Source organism: Lissotriton helveticus, chromosome 1_1 (genome assembly GCF_964261635.1).
Source record: "Lissotriton helveticus chromosome 1_1, aLisHel1.1, whole genome shotgun sequence".
Taxonomy (NCBI): domain Eukaryota; kingdom Metazoa; phylum Chordata; class Amphibia; order Caudata; family Salamandridae; genus Lissotriton; species Lissotriton helveticus.
The window spans coordinates 1,402,338,540-1,402,361,098 of NC_136057.1; the positions used below are offsets into that span (position 1 = coordinate 1,402,338,540).

General features: G+C 42.7%; 1 protein-coding gene across 50 annotated transcripts in view; it reads right to left on the reverse strand.

Annotated features, from left to right (window-relative positions):
• The window catches only part of NFIX (nuclear factor I X), a 5,476,577-nt gene that overhangs the window by 586,271 nt on the left and 4,867,747 nt on the right, over positions 1-22,559 (reverse strand). For all 50 annotated transcript variants that reach the window (XM_078684524.1, XM_078684487.1, XM_078684527.1 and 47 more), the window contains one exon: positions 15,544-15,680. In XM_078684524.1, coding sequence (XP_078540650.1) covers positions 15,544-15,680 — 137 coding nt within the window. The remainder of the gene's footprint in view (positions 1-15,543; positions 15,681-22,559) is intronic.

Consider the following 22,559-nt stretch of genomic DNA (forward strand, 5'->3'; position numbering starts at 1 on the left):
GGCAATTTTCTACCGTGCTATAGGGATCATTGTTTTATTCGGTCTGACATCCTTCCTCTGATGGCCCAACTCCATCGGGTCATCGGAGAAAGGTTTCTGAAGGCAGAGCCAGCGTGGCACCACTGTCGGACAACTGATAGTCCACCTGACTCAGAACAGATATATGAAGAGTACTTTCCCAGCCATACTCAATACCAGGCCATAAACAACCACTCTTATCACGTTCCGCTATTGCTATTCTTTTTCATAAATTGTCTGACATGAGAGTTTGTGAAATCACTTCAGGTGTTATCAAAGAAGATGAATGGAGAGATGAAGTGAAAAAAGATAAAGAAATGCAAAAGGTCATGGAAATGATTGCACAAGATAAGGGTGATAAGTTGGAAAAACCTTGGTCAATGGTGTGTGATGAATTGGCTATAAGTAATGAAATTCTAACCAGAGGGACAAGATTGATTCCTCCTGCAAGTTTAAGAGACAACATCATAAACATGGCTCATGAGGGACACATGGGTATTTGTAAAACAAAAGAACGCATTAGGCAGGATTTTTTGGTGGCCTGGCCTAGATTTGATGGTTGAACGCAAAGTGCGTGACTGTGTTCCTTGTTCCATGAGTGATAAAATACTAAAACCGAGGCAGACTCCTATGGTTTGTAGGAAATGACCAAGGTGCCCGTGGGATGAATTAGCTATAGATATTGTGGGGCCTTTGCATGGTGAACATCAGACTCCATATTTGATTGTGTTACTTGATTTATATTCACGCTGGATAGAAGGAAGTTGTGTCTGTGATATTTCTTCTCAAGCTGTGATTACATTTTTAGATAACATTTTTAAAAGAGAAAGTTTTCCAGTCTCTTTGTTGTCAGATAATGGTCCACCATTTTGTTCTTGCGAAATGGAGGAATATTTGAACAAGTGTGGCATTGTTCATAAAAAAACTTCACTTTACCATCCAGAAAATAATGGTGCAATAGAAAGATTGAACAAGACCTTGAAAGAAAGTATTCAATTGGCGCGAGTAAACAGTTTGAATTGGAGAGAGGAGTTACAAAGAAGAATTTCAGCTTACAGGTTCACCCCACATTAATCAACAGGAAAGACTCCATTTGAATTGTTCAAAGGCAGATCTGCAAATACAGTCATCTGCCCAGGTTGGATGTGTCTGGATAAAGGAATAAAGAATAATGACATTGGTCAGTGGAGAGATAAAGAACTTAATTTACAAAAGGAAAGGAAATTATATGTTGATGCTCGGAAATCAGATGCACAGGTGTCTTTCAGAGAAGGAAACAGAGTCAGATTTAAAGCACTTGTTGGTGGTCTCAATTGGTCTAAATTTACTGATGAGAAGACAGTGGTAAAGATTTTCAAGAATGCGGTAAAAACCAATGATAGTCGCATCTGGAATTGTAGTCATGTGGTTCATGTAAGACCGAAATGTAACAGTGAAAGTTCTGGAGAAAGTTCATGTAAATCTGTACAACAAAAACAGTATTCGTTTCCTATCCGTAAGAGTATAAGATATTGCAAAAGCCCAAAATATCTTAAGGATTTTGTAAGAAAATAATGTATTTTATTGTATTGTGATTTGTTGATAAGTTTCTTTGGGAAGGAAAATAGAAAGATATTGTTATTTATATCTGATTAGAGATGATAATTTATTCGTTTTACTTTCTTTCAATTTTGTTAGAAATTGTAAAGGGGAAGAAGTGTGATGTTGCTTAGATTCCATGTTAGAACATGGAATGTTTAGTCTTGATATTCTATGTGAGTGAGTTGGCCAGAGTCCCCCTTGGATGGGGTCGCATTAATAAATACTCGGAATATATCTTTACATTGTACAGCAATGTGGCTGCTGTTCAGCATGACTGAAAGTTAGAAAAAAGGTGCTATAATTCGGCCAACACTGACTGAGAGGGGTTGTGATCTGTTTTCTTAGTATGGTATTATTCTCTGCCTTCACAAAAAAAAGAAGAGTTTAATTATCCTACGTTTAAGCTGAAGTTCACTGTTTTGGGCCTGCATGAAGACAGCACCAAAAGGCCTTGCACAGCAGGTAGTGCAGTGATATTTGCATTTTTGTAGCTCCTTACAACAGCTGGCATGACATTTGGGCACTTTTTTCTCTGGTGAGACAGGACGGGGCAAGCAACGAAGAGGGAGGAGGTGAGAAGTGGATGGGTCAAGCAACAAAGGGGAGGGACAGACCAGAGAAGCAACAACACAGTAGAAGAGTAGGGGAAAGGGAAGCAACATTGTAGGAGGTGGAGGGAAAAAGCGGGTCTAAGTAAAAGGAAACAGAAATACCTCTTAAAGCAAGGAGCAGTGGAAAGACTGTCAAAGAGGCAATGGTGCCAGCCAAACATACGGAAGAGCATAAAACAACTGACAGTGCCTCCAAAACATTTCTGTCCAGCCTGAGAGGAAACAGACTTTACGTCGCAATCTTTATTACACAGGACGTTTCCCATCCAGTCTTTACCATCCAGGTACGTTCTTTTAAATAACATACATTATATGTTACTTACAAAAAAGTAATTTTAGGGTTTAGGGATGGATAGAAGTAATGGGAAATATGGGTGACTTGAGGGTTTGGGGTGGGTAGAGGCAAAGGAAGTTGAGGGTGACGAGCATATCGGGTGGGTCGATGTAGAGGGCGGTGAGAGAGACTTGAGTAGTTAAGGGTGACTTGATTGGATAGTATGCTTTGGTAAGGCTTGCCACTGTACAGTATAGTACAGTATGGTATGCTTTATCATACGTTATGGTATGGGTTGTTATTGTATGGTACATTATGGTATGGCCTTTTATTGTATAGTATGGTATCATATTTATTGAGGAGTGCATCTGATGAACTGCAAACAGGACACATATACATCCAGTTAGGCAAGCACTGATATCACCAGTTGGCACAATTTAAAAACAGTAACCTATATTGCCTTTCCAAAATTGAGTAGGAAGGTGACATTACACAAAAGGCCAAAGGGAGGACGGTCACAAACAATGCACCTCTAGTGAATGCTGTACCACGTAACTTTATCACATTTTTATAAATTGTGTTATTATGCAGCTCGGAAAAATGGCTGGAGTAAAGTGACTTACAGGAAAGTGAAGTTTTGAAAAATCTGGAAAGCATACAAAGAGTGAGGGGAATGGTGGGCAATTAAGAAAAAAAAAGTACAAAAATTCGAGCACAAGCTGTCTGAAAGAACACTGATCAAGAAATGAATCTGTACTTGGTTTATCCTCTAGCGAAGAAAACGAAAAAACGGAGATGAAGGGAAACCGGAATGCACTCACCAATGAAAAAGGAATAAAATATGAGTAACAATGAAGACAACCAATGGTAAGTAATGGGAGGGCTAAATGCCCCTTTTTAGGGTCAAAAAAAGAATAATTTTAGAAATAATAAATTGTCACAAGCGACAGCCTGTCTCAGGCGTGAATTAAAAGGAGGTAGGGGAAAGAAGCTGCGGTGCTCTTCCACCAGGATGAAAAGCACAAAAGGGAAGGTCATATTAGAGGAGATAAAAGGTTTCCAACTACAGAATCGGAAAGTTCAGTCCCCTGGGCCAGCCTATCGTATATACACGTACTGTATTCATTACATTGCTTGTGTAGGCTGTTTCTATGTACCCCCGCCCAATCCCTCGGCAGCCCCTACTGCGAACAATGAGGCTGGCCTCTGTTTTGACTCAGATACCTTGGTTTGCACACCGGCCACCAAAACCACAAAATGCATTCAGATCTTTGTAAGGAAAGATTTAGGGAAATTTAACAGGTATAATGCCGCATTTTAGCAGCATTAGGCAGCAAAGAGGGACAAGATGATCTAAAAAACATGTGCCTACCTACCTCCAATACCCGTGCACACATTGTACACTTTTCACGTTTGACCCCAGACTTCGAAACCCTCAAGTTTATAGAGGCTCTATAGAAAACAGAAAGCACTGCACTCTCTTTATTATTTTTAATATCTGAAGGGAAAACACAGGAGGTTGGATGGGGTCCTCACGCCCAGGATATGCAACACTTTGGAAAACGGCGGTTGGAAGCTGCCTCAATGTGGAACCACTTCCGGGACTGGACGCGGCCGCTGCGCTCGTGAATGGAGCCATTGTTCGGGCTATTTCTGCATTCCTCTGGTACAGTTTATGACACTTTAATAGGCGAACGTGCACTATTATCGCAGCCCATTACTGTACGCTCTGGAATGTGTTAGCTGCAAAGCACCACCCTGTCCCAGACTTCTTTATTTTTCAGTACAGTTTGCTGGGTCTTATAGGACTGTGTGGAAAGCAGAGTCTCAAGCAAAAGGAAGAATTATGAGGTGCATGCCTCCAACTGATGACGAATGCCCTTTTATTCTATTCCAGGCATCGCCTCGTTTATCAGTAGGTGTGGCTCCAAACACAGACCGATGGCTCTTCCTAATACAGCAAAAAACCGCTCGGCTCAAAACATGGAAACAGAGCTAGTAGGAAGCGACTAGCCGCTTTTAAAGACACAATTATTGTTCTCTTTCTGTCTTACCTTTCCAGAAGCAAGACAGTTTGTATCACTCACAAATACCAGCTTTGAAGTAGTGATGTGGCTCGCGAGAATTTCTTTCTTGGGCCTATGACTTTTTAAATGTAGAAATACATTTATTTATATGCCCTCATGCATTGAGGTATTTAGTTTGAGGAGCAGCTGTCGGCATGACCTATTGTTATTAACTTTGTAACCAGGGCTCGAGTCGGGGTACCACGCGGGTGGACGGCATCCCCCCACTTATTTTACCGGGAGCTCGATAACTATAAACTGCAACTGAGTGCAAGCCACCTTTCGTGACGTCACTTCCTGTTGTGACGTCAGCGTCCCCCCACGGACTTGTGCCCTGTTTGTAACCTATAATGAGGTGACTTTGTATTCGCTCAAAGGAGCACCTGTCTCCCACCTCATGGCAGCGGTCGAAGTGCATTAAACAAAATGTAATGGAACTGTGATGCTGTGCACAATGGGGGCAGGGCGAGTAAACGTGGGTTGGGATCAAAGGAGTGGCTACAAAAACATATGCTGTAACTTTTTACGGTCTTTCATCTTCAGGAATATACATATAAAATAACACACAGCTTAAATGTAAAATAATTGCAAGTTAAGTAAATCATAGGGAAATGCACTATCTTACTTTATGAAACCTCTAGTAGTTAATACACTGCAGAGGTCCGGGTCTGTAACCAGAAAGCCACTGAATTGAATCCTGGTTGAAGCAGTGGAGAATAGTTAGGGGCTAACACAGAAAGCGCACACTTAAATGCTCAGTTGGTAACTCCTTTCCGATACCACTCAAAAGGAATTAATATCTGTCATCAGAAAGTGTCATGTGATTCCATTAATCAAAGTCAATACCGGCTTTGGCGCTCCCTTTACATTTGCAGATTGACCTGTTGTGCACATTTACATTTCATTCAGGCAGCAGGCACCCTGACAAGAAGGCTTTTTTAGCTGTCAGCCTGCCTTTGGTTTCACAGCACAGGAAACTCCCTGCCTTATACTGCAGCAGAAGCATTTCAGCTCTCAGAATTATCCGTCCCGGGACAGTTAACTGTCTCATTAATATTCATTGACCCATTGGGAATGGCCAGCACTCACAGGGATGGTGGCCTGCTGGGGTCAGCAGACCACAATGTCTGTGACGGCTTTTGAGATAAAGAAGTTTAAAAAAAAATGCAGCCCGTTTTCCTTAAAGGAAAAGAGGCTGTATTTAACGAAGCAAAGTGAAATGTTTCAGTTCCACTTTTTAAGAGTAGGCAGTGGTCAGTGGGACCACTGCCTGCTCTTAAAAAAATGTTTGCTGCCCAACACAAAAGCGAATGGGTCCGCTGGAGACCCCTTCTCATTTGCGACTGGCTTACCACCTACCTGAAGTAGGTGGTAACTGCGATTGTTTTGCGACTGCATTTGGGGTCGCAAACAATCGTACATACCATTGCGACTCTTTACTTGGAAGGGATGCCCTTGGTATGCCCCTTTGTAATAGCGAGTCACAAACCCTATTTTGCTTGTCGGTAATAGCTTACCAAATAGCAAAATAGGGTTTGTACATGCCACAGACCTATTTAGCAGTAGCATACGGGCCAATTTCACGTTTGCGACCACTTAAAATGATCGAACATCTGGACCCTAGTCATTATTCATAGTGCTGAAAGTGCAGCTGGCTCACTATCCTAACCTACTTAAAGAAAGAGGTTCCAGATATGGGAAACTGCAGGGATCTACCACAAAGCTCAGCAGATGCCTCCCTAAGGGATACAAGTAAAAAGGGCTATGCCTCTGTCTCTCTTTCAGCTGCCAGCAGCACTCTCTTCATAGCATGATGAGGGGACAGTAGTAGTGGTCCTCCTCTACGGACAGAAGTGTATTCTAGGAGACTAGCACTCTGCTGCGGAAGCAATCAGGTTGCCGTGGAGCATCCCCCAACGGTCTCAAGACTCATGGTCATTGGCTATGAATTTCCCATCTTCCAGGAAGAATTTGACATCTAGTTACTTATTCTCAGGAATGAACTCAATGAATCATTCATTTAATTCTTAGGACCCCCTGCCACTTCCAGATAGAGCTACAAGTGTGTAGGCGATTTATTGTCAATGAGCCTGCAGTGAAATCTTTGTTCATAACAAATGTATTAGGAATGCAGTTTTTATTTACTTTCTCGTACAGGTGTCCCTCTCTTGCTGGGACTCCTATCTCTGGTTATCATATTGAATTCAGACAAGAGTATCTTTTTATAAAAGCTGACCTGGATGGACGAGCTTTCTGTCAGGACTACAGAATCAAAAAGACATGATACACAAGTAAAAACAGCTGCCAGCCCTAATTCATTTAGTACAAGAATGTGTTATACAATATTCACAGAAGGCTCTGCTTTGAGAATAATTAAACATTTCAGGTCTGCTTCTTTGTCAGGAAGAAAAGCAAATTCTGCAGGCTATTTTTTCCCAATCGAATCAGTAGGCGCTTAGTAATCAGCACATATAACTTGTAGGTACCACTTTTATTCTGAAAAAAATGCGGTTTCTATTAGCAAAGGTCACATACATTTAGGGAGAGCACTCAGGGTCTGGTAAAACATCATAACGCTCCAAGATCTTTTGCAGCTAAAGACGTTTTGTGTGCTAAAGACAGTGTGGGAATTAACTTTGAACGTCAAAAAATCTTTAGGCACTAAAGTTCTCTTGGGCACCAACTTAATGGTGATATCACAAGTATTGTGAGGCTTTCCAACCAACCCTTTTAAAGGTAGTCGTGGGTGTTTTTAAATCATTTGAACTTGGTTTCAGATTTTTATCAACAAGGAAAGCCTCTAAAATAACTATATTTGTATTGTTTGTGGCAGCTGAATCTTCTGTAAGATCACAAACTGAGTGTGCTCAAGAAGCTGCCCCTAGAGAATGTAAGCACCTGGCCACTCTGGATCTCTGAGATTCTGCATGTTTAGTGAGTGTTTATTTCCCTAAACTGCCGCCAGGTTTTAGGCTTGAACATCTTAGAGGGAGCTCATACGCTGTGACCCAGAGGAGTCTTAGGGGCCCATTAGGATGGCGGGCGGATTGCGCCCACCAGGCTAGCGGTAGCCACCGCCAGCCTGGCTGGGGCAATCCGCCCGCCATCCGCACCTAAATTCCCCCCAGCCATATTAGGATGGCGGGGGGGACCGCGGCGGACAGAAAGACCGTCCGCCGCTTTTCCGCCCGACTGGGGCGGAAAACGTTTAATATGGTGGCGGTGTCTATCAGACACCGCCAGCCATATTAGCATGGGCTCTTTGAGATGCCTTTCCGCGGCAGCGATGCCGCCACGGAAAGGCATGCGGCCTTCACTCTGGGGGCCCCCAGAGTGAAGGAGAGGTGGGGGTGCACACGGGGGGTACCTGTGGTACCCCCCTGCATTTGCATAAACAAAGCGGCAGGCACCGCGCGGTGCCTGCCGCTTTGTCTATGCAAATGCATTAATGCATTTTTAGCATTGTGGTGGGCGGTGCAGAGAGCACTGCCCGCCACAATGCTAAAAATGCAGGATGTGCCTGCCACTGTGGCGGGCACATCCTAATATGCCCCCACTGGACCCCCGCCCTTATGGCGGGCAGTCCCAAACCCCGGTAGGAAGTCCGCCCGTCATCCTAATGGGCACCTTAGAGAAGACAAGCACTAGCCAATTCTATAGTTCTGTTGTATTGTACCATACGTAAAGAGCTTATTATTCTCATTCAGAAGCATTGCTTTCATGGGTTGCATGCTATACTCTTGAGGGGTGGGTGGTTGCAAAGGCGTTGTCTTTGTTTGGATTCTATGTGGCTAGTGTTTCCATGTTGTGCGTGATAATCACAGAGGTATGGTTACTGTGTTCTGGGATGCACGTCATAGCAGTGTGATGGATGGAGGAGTGTGAGAGGGAGAGAGGCAAAGATTATGGTTTTCAGTAAACCAGCAACTTTGAACAGCTTTGCAGGTCCTTTTATGATATTTATTAATATCTTAGTTCACTTAGCTGGTTACCACAAAGGGTTGTCCATTCTGAGGTTTGTAGTTTAAAGTATATGTTCCTGAGCAGGCGCAGGTGAAAGGGAGAGACAGTGGGGAGATCTGATATCTGCCCATATATGATTGTCATTGTGAGATGTCATTAAGCGGTTATAGTTTGCAGCTAGTTGAGACCTGAAATGGTGGAATAAATTAGAGACTTATTAAATCCTCAACACATGTGGTGAATCAAGGTAGGTTTTATTGAGCTCCAGCTGTCCCAATCAGCAGCAGCTGTCGCTGCCCAAATTCTTTAACCACAACCTTCCACTCTACCAGACGAATCCATCATTCCAACAGAGATAATCTGAAACACATCAAGTCCTCTATTGGCCAGCAGTATGTGGCAGACCTCCTCAGCTATTTCATGCCTGATCAGTTGGTGATGGGTGGTTTATTGATATGGACTGGCAAAGTACTGGATGATGGACAGGTTTCCCTCAGGAGCTCTGTGAGGGTAAGAGGGCCATTCAGTATAAGGGAGTTAGTAAGTCTGTTTTTGCACTCATTTACCTATAGCGAGGCAATCCACTGCAAGGGAAGGTCCTCGCCTCTGTGTTGATAATTGAAGATTATTTGTTTTAAAAGAAAGAACCTAAAAATAAATACACAAAGCAGCAGGAAGGAGCATTGCCAATGTAGGTTGATATACCTGCATGATGCAATTTCCTTCTGTTTTTAATGCTATCTCAATACCACCCAGTTCTAAAAAAACATTATTTATTTTATTTTCCATAGAAAAATGGGTGAAACAGTGAAAAGAAAATGCTCTGGGCAGCTTATTTTTTATGATATGCAAAATGATTAAAGTATTCGTAGATTTTACTGTGATGGTGGAAAAAGTGAATTTGAAATGACAGCCAAACTACTGAACTGTTACACACGTTTGGAGTTTCAAGGAACAAGCAAACAACCTGAGAATGTAACTGTTAGCAAAGAAGTAGCCTAAAAAATGGATTAAACAAGCTAATTCAGGGACCTGGAACAATAAACAGGATGCTTTTTTGGAGACTGCCTTTAAAATCCATGTGATGTACTGACGTGTGGCAACATGGTACAGTAGATAATGTACAAAACTTCGACCCTTTCTTAATAGAGGCTGTCATTTCCGTGAAAGCCACTTTTAGCTTTTAGAGGAGCATGCAATATTAAGGACAATTTATTCCATAAAAGACTGAGGCAAATAGTGCCTGTGGCCTCTCAATTCACATTGTGAGGTCTATCACTCCTAAATAGCCATCATTCTGGTATTAGCCGCTGTGTATGCAGATTAACAGAGAACACCGAAGTCATACACTGATCTAGGAATTAATATGTCCTGGGGAACTTTCCAAACACATTAACACTGAGAATGTCATATCTCATCTATTTTCTATGTGGATTAAGATATAGGGGTCCATTACGATGTCGGGCGGATTTCCTCCGCCAGCCTGGCGGAGGAAATCCGCCCGACATCCACTGCCCAATTCCCCCCGCCATATTTGGATGGCGGGGGGACCGCGGCGGTGTCAAACACCGCCCGCCTGTTTTCCGCCCCGGTCGCCTTGCGGCCGGGGCGGAAAATGAGTAACATGGTGGCGGTGTCTGTTAGACACCGCCCGCCATATTACTATGTGCATTTTTCAATGCCTTTCCAGGCATGCGGTGTTCACTCTGGGGGCCCCCAGAGTGAAGGCCAAAGGGGGGTGGCACACGGGGGGGTACCTGTGGTACCCCCCTGCCTTTGCATAATCGAAGAGGCAGGCAAAGCGCGGTGCCTGCCGCTTCTATTGTGCAAAGGCTGCTCTTGTGTTTTTAACATTGTGGCGGGCGGTGCAGTGAGCACCGCCCGCCACAATGTTAAAGTGAGGAATGCGCCCGCCACTGTGGCGGGGGCATCCTAATGCCAATGTCGGGACCCCCGCCCTTTAGGTGGGCGATCCCGATTTCCGCTAGGGTGGCGGGCGGGCAAAGCCCGCGCGCCATCCTAATGGACCCCATAGTGACCACCAGCAATGGGACAGTATGCACAGAGAGCATCCCAGCTGTATCAGCTGGACAAGACACAACACCAAAATGATGTCTCATTCCTTAGAGAAGGGGCACATCAAGGATGAAGTAAAATGCTTGAAAAGTTAACACATTCTGTCGATCAAACACCTGCAACAAAAACCTTCTTCAGAAAGAACAAAGATGGATTTTTAAATTACAGACGCATATGATGACATTTTATGCCAAGCAATGGTTCTCTCAAAAAAATTATTAATTTAGTTATAATTAAATGTCTGAATACCAACAATTGATAGCAGAATAGACAAACATATGAGTACCCCAATAAATATAATTGAGGAAATTTGAACTACTCTCTGCAATTTAACAAGTTCCCAATGTGTCACTGCTGAATAGTCTCAGATAGACAATAATCAGCATACCTCTATCATATCTACTTCAGTAGCTAGATTAATAGCTTTGCGGTTAACACTTGACCAACATAACTTATAATTCAAAGTAAGGCTGTAGAAATACGTAAATAGAGACCTTATGGACCTAGCTTCCATGTCAGTTTTTACCGTTCTCCAACAAAACAACAAGAATTGACTGTCTAATCCATTCACATGCTCAAGAACTCAATGAAGCAGTGACTTATTTTATCAATATTGAAAACTAAATACATATTCTTGTACTAACCACCCAAGGTAATTAAGACATGGTTGTGAAAGACTTTTTGGGCACATGTGGATAGCTGACCTTGAAAACAACTCTGCCCATTGCTATCTATTAACATTTTGTTTAGTCAACCCAATGTTCTTGCTTTCTATTCAATGGTTTTATTTGTTTTACCCCAACAAATAGTCTTTGGCCTTAACCTAAACTGTGAGCAGCTGAAAGTACAGGACCTCATCTGCACTCCAGGCCACTGTCGCAAAGGAAGCCCCTTCTTCCGTAGCCACTGTGGGAGGAGAAAGGAGGCCAGTGTCCAGATCACTGGCATCAGCCAGGTCCTCATACCAGGTGTTGTCGGCCAAGGACTCTGCTAGGGGGTTAGAATAGCCATAGAGATCCTCAGATCCTCTCCATTCATGTTCCTCAAAGAGCCTTTTCAGGGAAATAGGGTTCCGTCTCCAATTGAGGCGCGTGGGCCTTGTCCAGCTCCGTATCAGAGTCGGGAATCCCAACGGGTTCAGCACTGCTGATGGGCGTCTGCAGTGCTGAGAATGGCGCAGTGTACAGACCGAATATCGAATAAAAAATATCGAGTTGCACAAATATCGAGTAAAAAATATCGTGGTTCAGAAATATTGACAGCAAGAATATCGTGGTCAAGACTATTGAATTAAGGTAAGTAATATCGACTTTAAAAATATCAAAGTATTTAATATTGTTTACAAACATATAGTTGTTAAAAACAGTTTTTTTAATTAATATTATGGATTTTAGCATATATTTATATGTATGTGATGTATCTTTTTTGTATAAGAATAGTTTGTATTTTTAATATATGTGTTACATTTATAGTAGTTATTTTTATTTTTTTATTTTGTGTTTTTAGTTCTGTAGCGTGTTGTGGATTTATAGGGTAATAGGGTGGGAAGTAATTGTATTAAATTAATTGATACATTTTTATTTAATAATATTTGTTTGATTAAAATGTAATTGTTTCAAATGTGTAAAGTAATTATTAATTAATTAATTAATTATGGCAATTGTGTACTTAAGTTTAGGTGTGTGTTGTGGTGTTTAAAGGTGGAAAGAGTAGGAAGTAATTTATTTTTAATTTACGAATTAATAATTGGTTGTTAATTAATTAATTGGTAATTAATTATGGTTATTGTGTAATTAATTTTAGGTGTCTGTTGTGGTGTTTGTAGGTGTAAAGGGTGGGAAGTGATTTATTTTTAATTTATGAATTAATAATTGGTTGTTAATTTATTCAAATTAATCAATTGGTAATTAATTATGGTAATTGTGTAATTATTTTTAGGTGTGTGTTGTGGTGTTTATAGGTGTAAAGGGTGGGAAGTAATTTATTTACAATTTATGAATTTATAATTGGTTAATTTATTTGAATTAATTGGTATTTAGTTATGGTAATTATGTAATTAATTTTAGGTGTGTCTTTTGGGGTTTATAGGGGTAAAGGGTGTTAAGTAGTTTAATTATTTCTTATTAAATTTATTGTTAATAGATATTAATTAAATGAATTGAAATTGTATTATGGTATTTGTGTAATTACGTTTAGGTGTGTGCTGTGGTGTTTATAGGAGTAAAGGGTGGGAAGTAATTTGTTTTTAATTAATATCTAGTTGTTAATGAATGTTAATTATTTGATATTTATTTTGGGTAATTGTTTATTTTTGTGTGTGTTGTTTTAAGGAGTAAAGGGTGGGTATTAAAAACATTTTTATTACTTTATTATTAGGTGTTAATAGAATAGTTTTTAGGTTAAATATAACTTGTAATTGTGTTTTATTATTTTATTATTTAATTTAGGTGTATCCTGTGGATATTATAGTGTTAAAGTGTGTGTAGTCAAATAATGTTTATTCGTTTTTTATTAACATTTTGTATTGATTATTAATTATGTTAATTATGGAAGTACATTTAATTTAAAATGTTGCAGTGTTTTGTTTTTGGTGTGGTGTTATAGGGTAGGGAATTAAAGAAAAAATGTATGATTAAATTTTTCTGCTCGTAATATTTTTTAGTTTTAATTTGTTATTTTATTTTATATAATATTTGAAGTTTTTTGTTATATGTAATTAATAATATGTTTTCTTTTTATATATTTAATATATATATTTTTTCATATATTGTTTATTTTTTTAATTATTTTTAACAGTTTGATTATGAATAGTAATTTTGTCTCTCCCCTATCCAACACTTTCCCTACTGTTGCACTCACTGGAGTGGGAATAGTAATTTTTACTCTTTTGCTATCCAACATTTTCCCTACTGTTGCATGGTTGTATTTTGAAATGTAAGTTTTTATATTTTAAATCATTAATATATATTTGTATTTTTTACATTATTTTAAACTTTTAACAAATTTAAAAATAATAGTTTCTTAAAATGTTTTAAAGTAAATAAATGTGTATAAATTATTATGTTTGAGTGTTTCCTTTTTTTATTGAGATTATTTGTTATATTTTATTAAAATGTATATTACATGTATTTATTTTGTTAAAATTATTTTTTATATTTAATATATTTAATACATATTACTTTATTTCATATTTACATAAAAGTCGATATTTTATACATCTTTATTTTTTACATCGATATTTTTTAGTCAATATTTTTGTACTTACCTGTTTAAGCATAAGAGTCGATATTTATGATGTCTATATTTCTACTCAATATTTTTTACATCGATGTTGTGTCAGTGAACCGAACGGCGCTACTGGAACGGTACCCATAGGAGGTCGCGAAGCCGCAACTGTCCCTCCGGCCCTAAGGTACTCCAGAGGGGTCAAGCCACCCAAAAATGAGACGCATGGCCTCATAAAATTCTGGAAGTTGAGCAGGGGTTGCACTAGCTCCAGGAAACTCAGGGAAGCGCGAAGCAGATCCGAGGTCGGACATGGTCATCTAAGGGATGACCTGGACGCAGGGCCTGGGCTTGTGGCATCGTTCTCATGCCTCGTCCGAATAATAGGGACAGCATGGAGAAGTCAAAGAGCTCTTGACTTCTTGGACTTCTAGTGGGACTTGCCTAAAGAAGTCTGGGATAGCAGCAGTGACCGGCACAAGCAACTTTGAGGGGGGGTCTCAGTATCTCCCTTGTGAATGGAACTTGGAGCGGGCAGAGTTGCGTGGTGAATGGCCAGAAGTTTCCGGGCCCACTCGCAGATGGCCTTGAGATTCATGGTCCTGCAACGCTTAGGAGTTGTGGTCTTCTCCGAGCACCACAGATACACCAAGTGGGGGTCTGTCACGGACATTTGCTTATGCCAAGCACCACAAGGCTTGACACCAGTTAGTTTCTTCTGAGATATATGGTAGAAGTTGACAAAACTGTTGAAAAATTCAGTCAAAAAACAACTGAAGGAAGGTTTTCCGATGGTGTGGAAAAGCAGGAAAGCAGGAACTGAGGTTAGCGTGCTGGGGTGGAGCCTGTATAGGCATCATGCATGTCATTTCTGGTGTGGGCTACGCCAACGATGCCAAGGGGAGCTGGACAACGCGACCTACAGGTGTGCAGGGGGGATTGGTAAAAAAATTCCTGATTCAGACGGATGCCTGGGAATATTTTAAGGTAAGGCATCTGCAGGCTAGAAATCTCTATTAGATGCATGGCTCACCACCAAAATTAGAATTATGAACGTCAACCCATGACAATTCAGTGACATTTGTATCATGACCGCTAAATCATGTCCCACTATTGAATCTAGAGTCATGAACCAGTGCAACACAGACCGCCACTGAAAGGAGGGTTGGCAGCTCTCAGTCCATGGCTTACCACTAAAATTACAGTTATAAACTCTCATGCATGACTCACCACTGACGCTGGAGTCATAAATACTAAAGTTGTGGCTCACACTGAAACTAGCATTGAGCTTCCAACTCCAAAGTCACAACTGACTTGCTTCTTAGATCATTAATGGCATTATCATCAAGGTGGGGGAGACATGAATGTTCTTAAGTTCATGTTTTCTAAATACCTCTCAAAGCACTGATATAATCTGATGTACTAACATGAAACACTTCAGCGTGTTAAAGAAATACACCTTATTGATTGTTGCAGACACTCTTTATATGTTTCTATGCTGTTCAATTTATATGCCAAATATTTTCATGGCTCGGCCCATGCACAGGCTCTTAGAGCCAAGCAAGATCTCTGGCTCGACTCTCCCTGTTAATTTGTTGGCTCACCCACCTCTGTGTGCTGTAAGGCGCACATCCCTGTGTCAAGTAAGTACATGCACTTCCCTGCCCTTCCTTGGTCCCCAAATTCAAAGTCCACCTTAAACTTAACAAGTATTAGATAATATCTGTACCTGAATCTACATCATTTGGCCAGCCGCCAGCCTGGCTGCTGCCTGCTGCCGGGGATCGGCCGGTCCCAGGGTAAAACACGTCATCGACAGGACTCTCCATTTCACTGTCGTCAATGGATTTTGGACGCTTGGTAGAGCTGCAGGGATGGAATAATGAAAAAAAATTAGTTTTGTACTTCAGCTACCAGTACGTCAGTGTGACAGTGATTTTGTAATGCAAAAACTGTAATTAGCATGTCTTCTGATAGATAGAATACAAGTAACTTACCTGTAACTGTGGTTCTCCAGCGTCAGTATCTTTCCCCATCGTTGAAGTGGGAGTCCCTCAGTAACTTTGAAATAGTGGTATAAAGCACAGACACCTATTACTGCAATAGGCAGTGCTCACTTTAGGGGTCATTACAATGGCGGGCGGATCACCATCGCCCAAACGGCGGCGGTGATCCACCCGCCATAATACACCGCCCGCATGCCATTTAACCATCGCCATATTATGATGGCGGGGGTACCACAGTGGATGGAAAGTCCACCCGCCACTTTTTCGCCAGTCGATTTGTCGACCGGTGGAAAAAGGACACAATGTGGTGGCGGTGTCTTGCAGACACCGTCATTCATATTATGATGGCAGCGGAAATAGGCCTTTCCATGGAAAGGCATGCGGTCTTTGCAATTGAGGGCCCGTTGCGGGCTCCCATGGTGTTGGGGGGTGCACATGGAGGGTACTTATGGTACCCCCCTTCATTTGCACGAACAAGCTGGCAGGCACTGCGAGGTACCTGCCACGTTGTGCATACAAATGCACAACATACATAGGGGGTCATTAGTATGGCGGGCGGACAAAGTCCGCCCGCCATACCACCGCCAGCCGCAATGCCACAAAGGCAAGTTGTGCCTTTCAATGCACAATGCGACAGGCACAGCGCGGTGCTTGCCACGTTGTACACGTTGTGCACCCTGTACCCCCGCAAGCAAACTCTGCATGCCTAAAGGCATGTTTCCGCCCACATTGTAATATGGCTAGCGGTGTCTAACAGACACCGCCACCATATGCAACCCCTTTCCGCCCAGTATACTTGTCAACTGGGCGGAAAAGCAGCGGACAGTCTTCCCGTTCGCCGCGGACCCCCTAGCCATCGTAATATGGCGGGGGGTCTTTGTTGCATGTATGGCGGGCGATCCTAATCTGCATGGCGGGACCACCGCACCCCTGGCGGGCAGTCACTATTACTGTTACTGCATCTTAATAAGCCCCTTTATTTTTACATTCATTTCATTATATCAAGCCCAAACTTTTGCAAATGTGGTGAAAGAGCTCTGTGACTCACACCGCCCCCGCCCCGCACCCCGCACTACCGGGCTTTCACTCATCAGATTTCATTGCACAAACATCATATCAGATTAAATGGCTGGGGCGGGGCACTTTTATGGGGAGAAGGGTGGCTTGCATGTGAATCTGTGAAAAAATACCAACACTGGAGAACCACAGTTACAGTTGAGTAAATTGTTATTTCTCCGGCAATACCCTAACTAAAAACTCAGCCCTTCCGTGTCTCCTGGCACATCAAGTAGTACCCTGACCTCTGAGCATCAGTGATTATTTTGTGTACTATGCAGACCTTTGGTATATGTCCAAATAATCCTAGGCAGGCTAGCAAACTGTGCATCTTATTAGACGCAACACCATTAATTTCCTTAGCAACACAGGCTATCTGAGCAACAATAAGATATATATCATCAGCACCCTGACATTCAATTGCCTCAATTCTCATAGAACTTTATTTTCTGGCACAGAAAGTTTGATAGACCATCAACTAACATGTTAAAAGCAATGGGATCTTTAAGTTTCTTTTTGACAGCCAATGAAGATGGGTGTGAGACTGAATATCAGATGAACATACTGAAAAGATCCTCACATATACAATCTCAGTGTGCAAGATTTATGAGTCAAAGATACTCTTAGAGTAAGGAGAGATGCCTCAATGCCTTTGCTTGTTTTTTGTTTGCAACCATCAGACCCTGTTTGAGGGGGAGGGGTTGCACAGGGCAGGCAGGGGTTACTGGGCCTCTACTGTGGGGGTTGAGGTAATTGGGTTCTGTTGTCCTAGAATTCAGCCGGCTATGACTTTACAAACTGGGCCAAGTTCAACCCGTTCAGAACTTGACTGTTTTTGGTAGTGACGGTGAGCAGTCACACGCTTCTCGGGTAGTTTAGGGGTGCTTGAGCTCAGAGCTAAGAATCACACAACAACACAATAATGAATGTCCAATCCAGTGCTTCTCTTTTAAGAAACAAAAGTATTTTAATGCACGCTGTGACAAAAGTGCTGCACACTATTATGACAAAGTGCAATCTAGTGCCCTTGGGTGCTACCACGTAGTGATGTGCCTCTACCTGCAGTCTCACAGGATCCTCCCGCTAGATCCAGGCTCACACCCCCTCCTGGTCTAGGAGCACCCCCTCCTCATTGGAGTAAGAGGCCTTAGAATATTATGGCTCAGATGAACGTATCATTCCTGAAGTTAAAGCACCCCAGTCTTTACTGCTCAGTCTTACCACTGGTGGTGGATCAGTCCTAGTTGAATACTGTAGCTCAAGTCTCTGAAAGATATGTGTAGGGCGAGGTTTATGTATTCCTCAACCTAATATCCCAATGCCAAGTAAAAAGTAAAAGGCATTTTTAGAGGCTGTGAGAATCCTGCATGAGGAAGTGGGAAACCCTGGTGCTCTGCTGTCTTTGCATACAAGGCGTTTTCGGAAGTGTTCTTCTTTGAGCTTTGCTATCATCAAGTCCTTTTTAAAATTCTGACTGTGCAGCCTCTGATACTACTGTTCAGAGTTAAATAAGTATCCTGACTCAATGGGCTGTACAACAATTAATAACCAGAACAAAATTAAATCACCAATAGTATAGAGGTCTCCCGTCCTGTTGTATCTGGGGCCGTTATGACGCTGGTAAAGTAAGAAGCTAGGTCAAGCAGCTAAAAATGAATGTCATGTAAAGAAGAGTGATTCTGACTACCAGCTTCTCCATACTGTACCCTATCTCTTAAGGATCGCTATTAATTTAGATCTGCGGTTCGTAAGTGGCAAATATTCTCACATTTTACTCCAACTGCATAATTAGCGCATAACGGACACATACGCGCACCTCTATGTATTTGTCATGTTTAAGTGAGACATGGAGTTTTGATTGCCTGCAGTCAAATAAAGTGTCTTGTTGCATTCACTGCACTTTTTGCTTCGAAGCAGAGCTCTCGTCTCATCTTTTAATGAACCTGCAGGTCCTTGTGCCATGTCCCCCTGCGACAGTTCTCCCGTCCAGCTTGCCTGCAGTCCGTTACCCTCTGCTTACGGTCTACCTATTGCCTTCTGTTTGTGCCTCCTCTTCTCGTTTCTTGCTCTGTTTTGCCTCTCCTGCTCATTTTTAGGTCAAGGGACCTATAAGCTGCGAAGCAGCTTCCGGTCCGGAGATCTTATGTTGTATAGTAGGGCAGTTTAGACCCGCCTCTCAGCTCCGTTCGCTTCCATTGGCTGGCTTCCTAAACGGAGCCCAGCCATTGGAAGAGAAGGGAGTCACTCCAAACAAGCCCCGTCTTTTTCGGATTCGGGGGCGTAAGTTTTGCTGTTCTTTAGCTCGTGACGTCGTCCGTCACTCAGGACAGCAAAACACGCCCCGGAATCCGAAATTTTCGTAAGCTTTGTGGCCGCCATTGTTGCCCAGCCGGCGCCGAGTGCGGTGATGCAGCGCACATGCTCCGGCACAAACGGCGAATGGGGCTTCCGCCCAGCGCCTCGGAGCCCAGCTGCAGTCTTTTCCGCCCACACGCGATGCAAGGAGAAGCAAATTGCTCCTGCCGCTTCCTTGCACACACGCTGTGCTGATTCAGAGGCTATCGGCTCCTGCCGCTTTTCCACCCACACTAGAGCCGCTTCCTCTGCTCTGGCGCGGACACGGGCAGTCAGGTAAGTTTTCTTTTTTTTTTTCATGTATTTTTTAACCCCCCGTGCGAGTCCCGTCCCCCCTCCCCGCGCGAGTCCCGTCCCCCCTCCCCCGCGAGTCCCGTCCCCCCGCGAGTCCCGTCCCCCCTCCCCCCGCGAGTTGTAAGGAGAGAGGATCCACCGTCAGAAGATGTCTGATTTCTGAAGCCGTATTCAAAGTAAGATGGAAACAGACAGGGAGTGTGAAACACTGAGTGTTAACAGTGAATGTCACATGTGATACTTGCAGGCGGTAGCGGACCCAATGTGCTGACAGAGGCTTGTGGACTTCATTTGCCGGTAGCGAGGTAGTGAGCTATGGTTACCTGGGGGTATGGGTAAGAGGTGCTTATAGTCCCCCCCCTCCCCACGCGAGTCCCGTCCCCCGGCGAGTTGTAAGGAGAGAGGATCCACCGTCAGAAGATGTCTGATTTCTGAAGCCGTATTCAAAGTAAGATGGAAACAGACAGGGAGTGTGAAACACTGAGTGTTAACAGTGAATGTCACATGTGATACTTGCAGGCGGTAGCGGACCCAATGTGCTGACAGAGGCTTGTGGACTTCATTTGCCAGTAGCGAGGTAGTGAGCTATGGTTACCTGGGGGTATGGATAAGAGGTGCTTATAGGAAATGGAGAATGCGAAGCAAATTGCTCCTGCCGCTTCCTTGCACACACGCTGTGCTGATTCAGAGGCTATCGGCTCCTGCCGCTTTTCCACCCACACTAGAGCCGCTTCCTCTGCTCTGGCGCGGACACGGGCAGTCAGATAAGTTTTCTTATTTTTTTAAATTTATTTTTTAACCCCCCGCGCGAGTCCCGTCCCCCCTCCCCGCGCAAGTCCCGTCCCCCCGCGAGTCCCGTCCCCCCTCCCCCCGCGAGTTGTAAGGAGAGAGGATCCACCGTCAGAAGATGTCTGATTTCTGAAGCCGTATTCAAAGTAAGATGGAAACAGACAGGGAGTGTGAAACACTGAGTGTTAACAGTGAATGTCACATGTGATAATTGCAGGCGGTAGCGGACCCAATGTGCCGACAGAGGCTTGTGGACTTCATTTGCCGGTAGCGAGGTAGTGAGCTATGGTTACCTGGGGGTATGGAAAAGAGGTGTTTATAGGAAATGAAGAATGCAATATAGCCATTCTGACACGTGTCATTACCATTCAGCAACAACATCTATTTCATCATGCCAAATATGTCTGACTATGACAATGTCCGTATGACAGAATAACATGCATTTAACTCCCTTAACCTACAGGTAATTTTAGGGCCCCTGATTGGTAGAAAAAAGCAGAATAATTGTTCTTTTTAAAAGTTGAGATACATAATTGTGACATTGAAGTGAGACAATAAGTGATCAGCTTTGCTGAGATGGGAAAAAGGAACGGAATGAAAATTCCAAAACATTCTGTTATCTAATGTAGATTTTCACAGCAGATGAGAATTCACAGCACTTCGAAGATGAAGGGACCACCCAATAAAATAAGTGAAAGATTAAGAATCAGAGAAACAACAGGAGAAAGCCAAAGTACAAAAACGTAAAGATATTTTCTGGACAGTGGATTAAAGATTAGCCAGGTTTAAATCCTGAGGATGAAATCTGGTAAAATAAAAGACAGAAAGACTATAAAGAGCAACTACCATCAGAAGGTAGAACATATCCCACATGTTAAAAATGCTTTGCTGAATCTGTTGCCTAATGTAGCAACCTTGGTTTCAAAGAACTCTGAAAGCTTGAAGCAAAGCTCCAAAAAGGAGGAAGACCAGAAGCAAGTGTTACTGGAGAGGGCAGCATACAGGTTATTGCAAAAGTTTCCTAATGTAAGCTGGCAGCTGACATAGTCAGTGTAGAAGGATAAGGGCAACATGAAGAGCTGAAGAACTGACTTGTGAATGCAGGATTTTCCCTTATAAAATGCAATTGCAGCCAGGTCCCAGGAAGAGCACCACTCGCATTCTGTAGACTCAACCTTTGATTTTACAGTAGCACCGTGCATTTAAAACAGAGAATGCGGCTTTCCATGCTGTTGCCGGGGACTCCGTTGAGAAGCAGCCACAAAATTGTTGGACTCACACATCTATGTAGAAATAGTTTGAAAACAAATATGTACCCAAGACGCGAAAGTCATGGCTCAACAGCTAGCGATATTGCAGCTCTTTTTAGGTCGAGTAACGATTAAGCAATTGGCAATGTAAATGACAATGCTATTTATTTATGATTTAAAAATAAAAAATAAATGTCATGAGCAATGCCAATAGCTCTACCTTTAATAATGCCGAGACCATTGCATTGTAAATGCTTGTTCTACCCTCTGTTTGTTCCTATTTCTCCTACTTTTTCTGCCATGTTCTGCCTTTTATGGTCGTTTCCCTGCCCTCTGTTTTGCCTTTCTGCTTCTTTTTTCTGTCTTATGTTTTCCTCTCTCTCTTACTCTGTTTTGCCGTTCCTCATCGTTTTTCTGCCCTCTGCTTCGCCTTTCTGTTCGTTTTTCTGCCCTCTAGTTTGCCTTTTTCTGCTCTCTGTTTAGCCCTCTTCTGCTGTGTTTGCCTTTTCTGCTTGTTTTTCTGCCCCCTGTTTGTGCCTCTTCTGCTCGTTTTGTGCTGTTTTGTCTTTTCTGCCCTCTGTTTTGTTCTCTTCTGCTCTGTTTTGCCTTCCTGCTCTCTGTTCTGCCTTTTCTGCCCTGTTTTGCCTTCCTTCTTGTTTTTCAGCTCTCCGGTTTTCATTTTCTGCCCCGTTTTGCCTTTCCTGCATGCTTTTCTGCCCTCTGTTTTGCCTTTTCTGAGTGTTTCTTCCCTCTTTCCACCGTTTCCTCAAGACCTGTCGCAGGGGGAGCTGGCACACCAGTGCCAAGAGACCCCCAGGGGTGACAGTGTCGCGCTCTATGAATGCTGATCGATTTACTGATTTATTGAACCCGCTGCCTGCAATGTGCAGACTCCGTTGCGGAAAGGGATGTTATATAATAAGCCAAGGAGAGGGCATAAGTGTGGACAATAAACTGTAAAGCTGCCATTTGGGAATCTCGTATCTTTTATTACT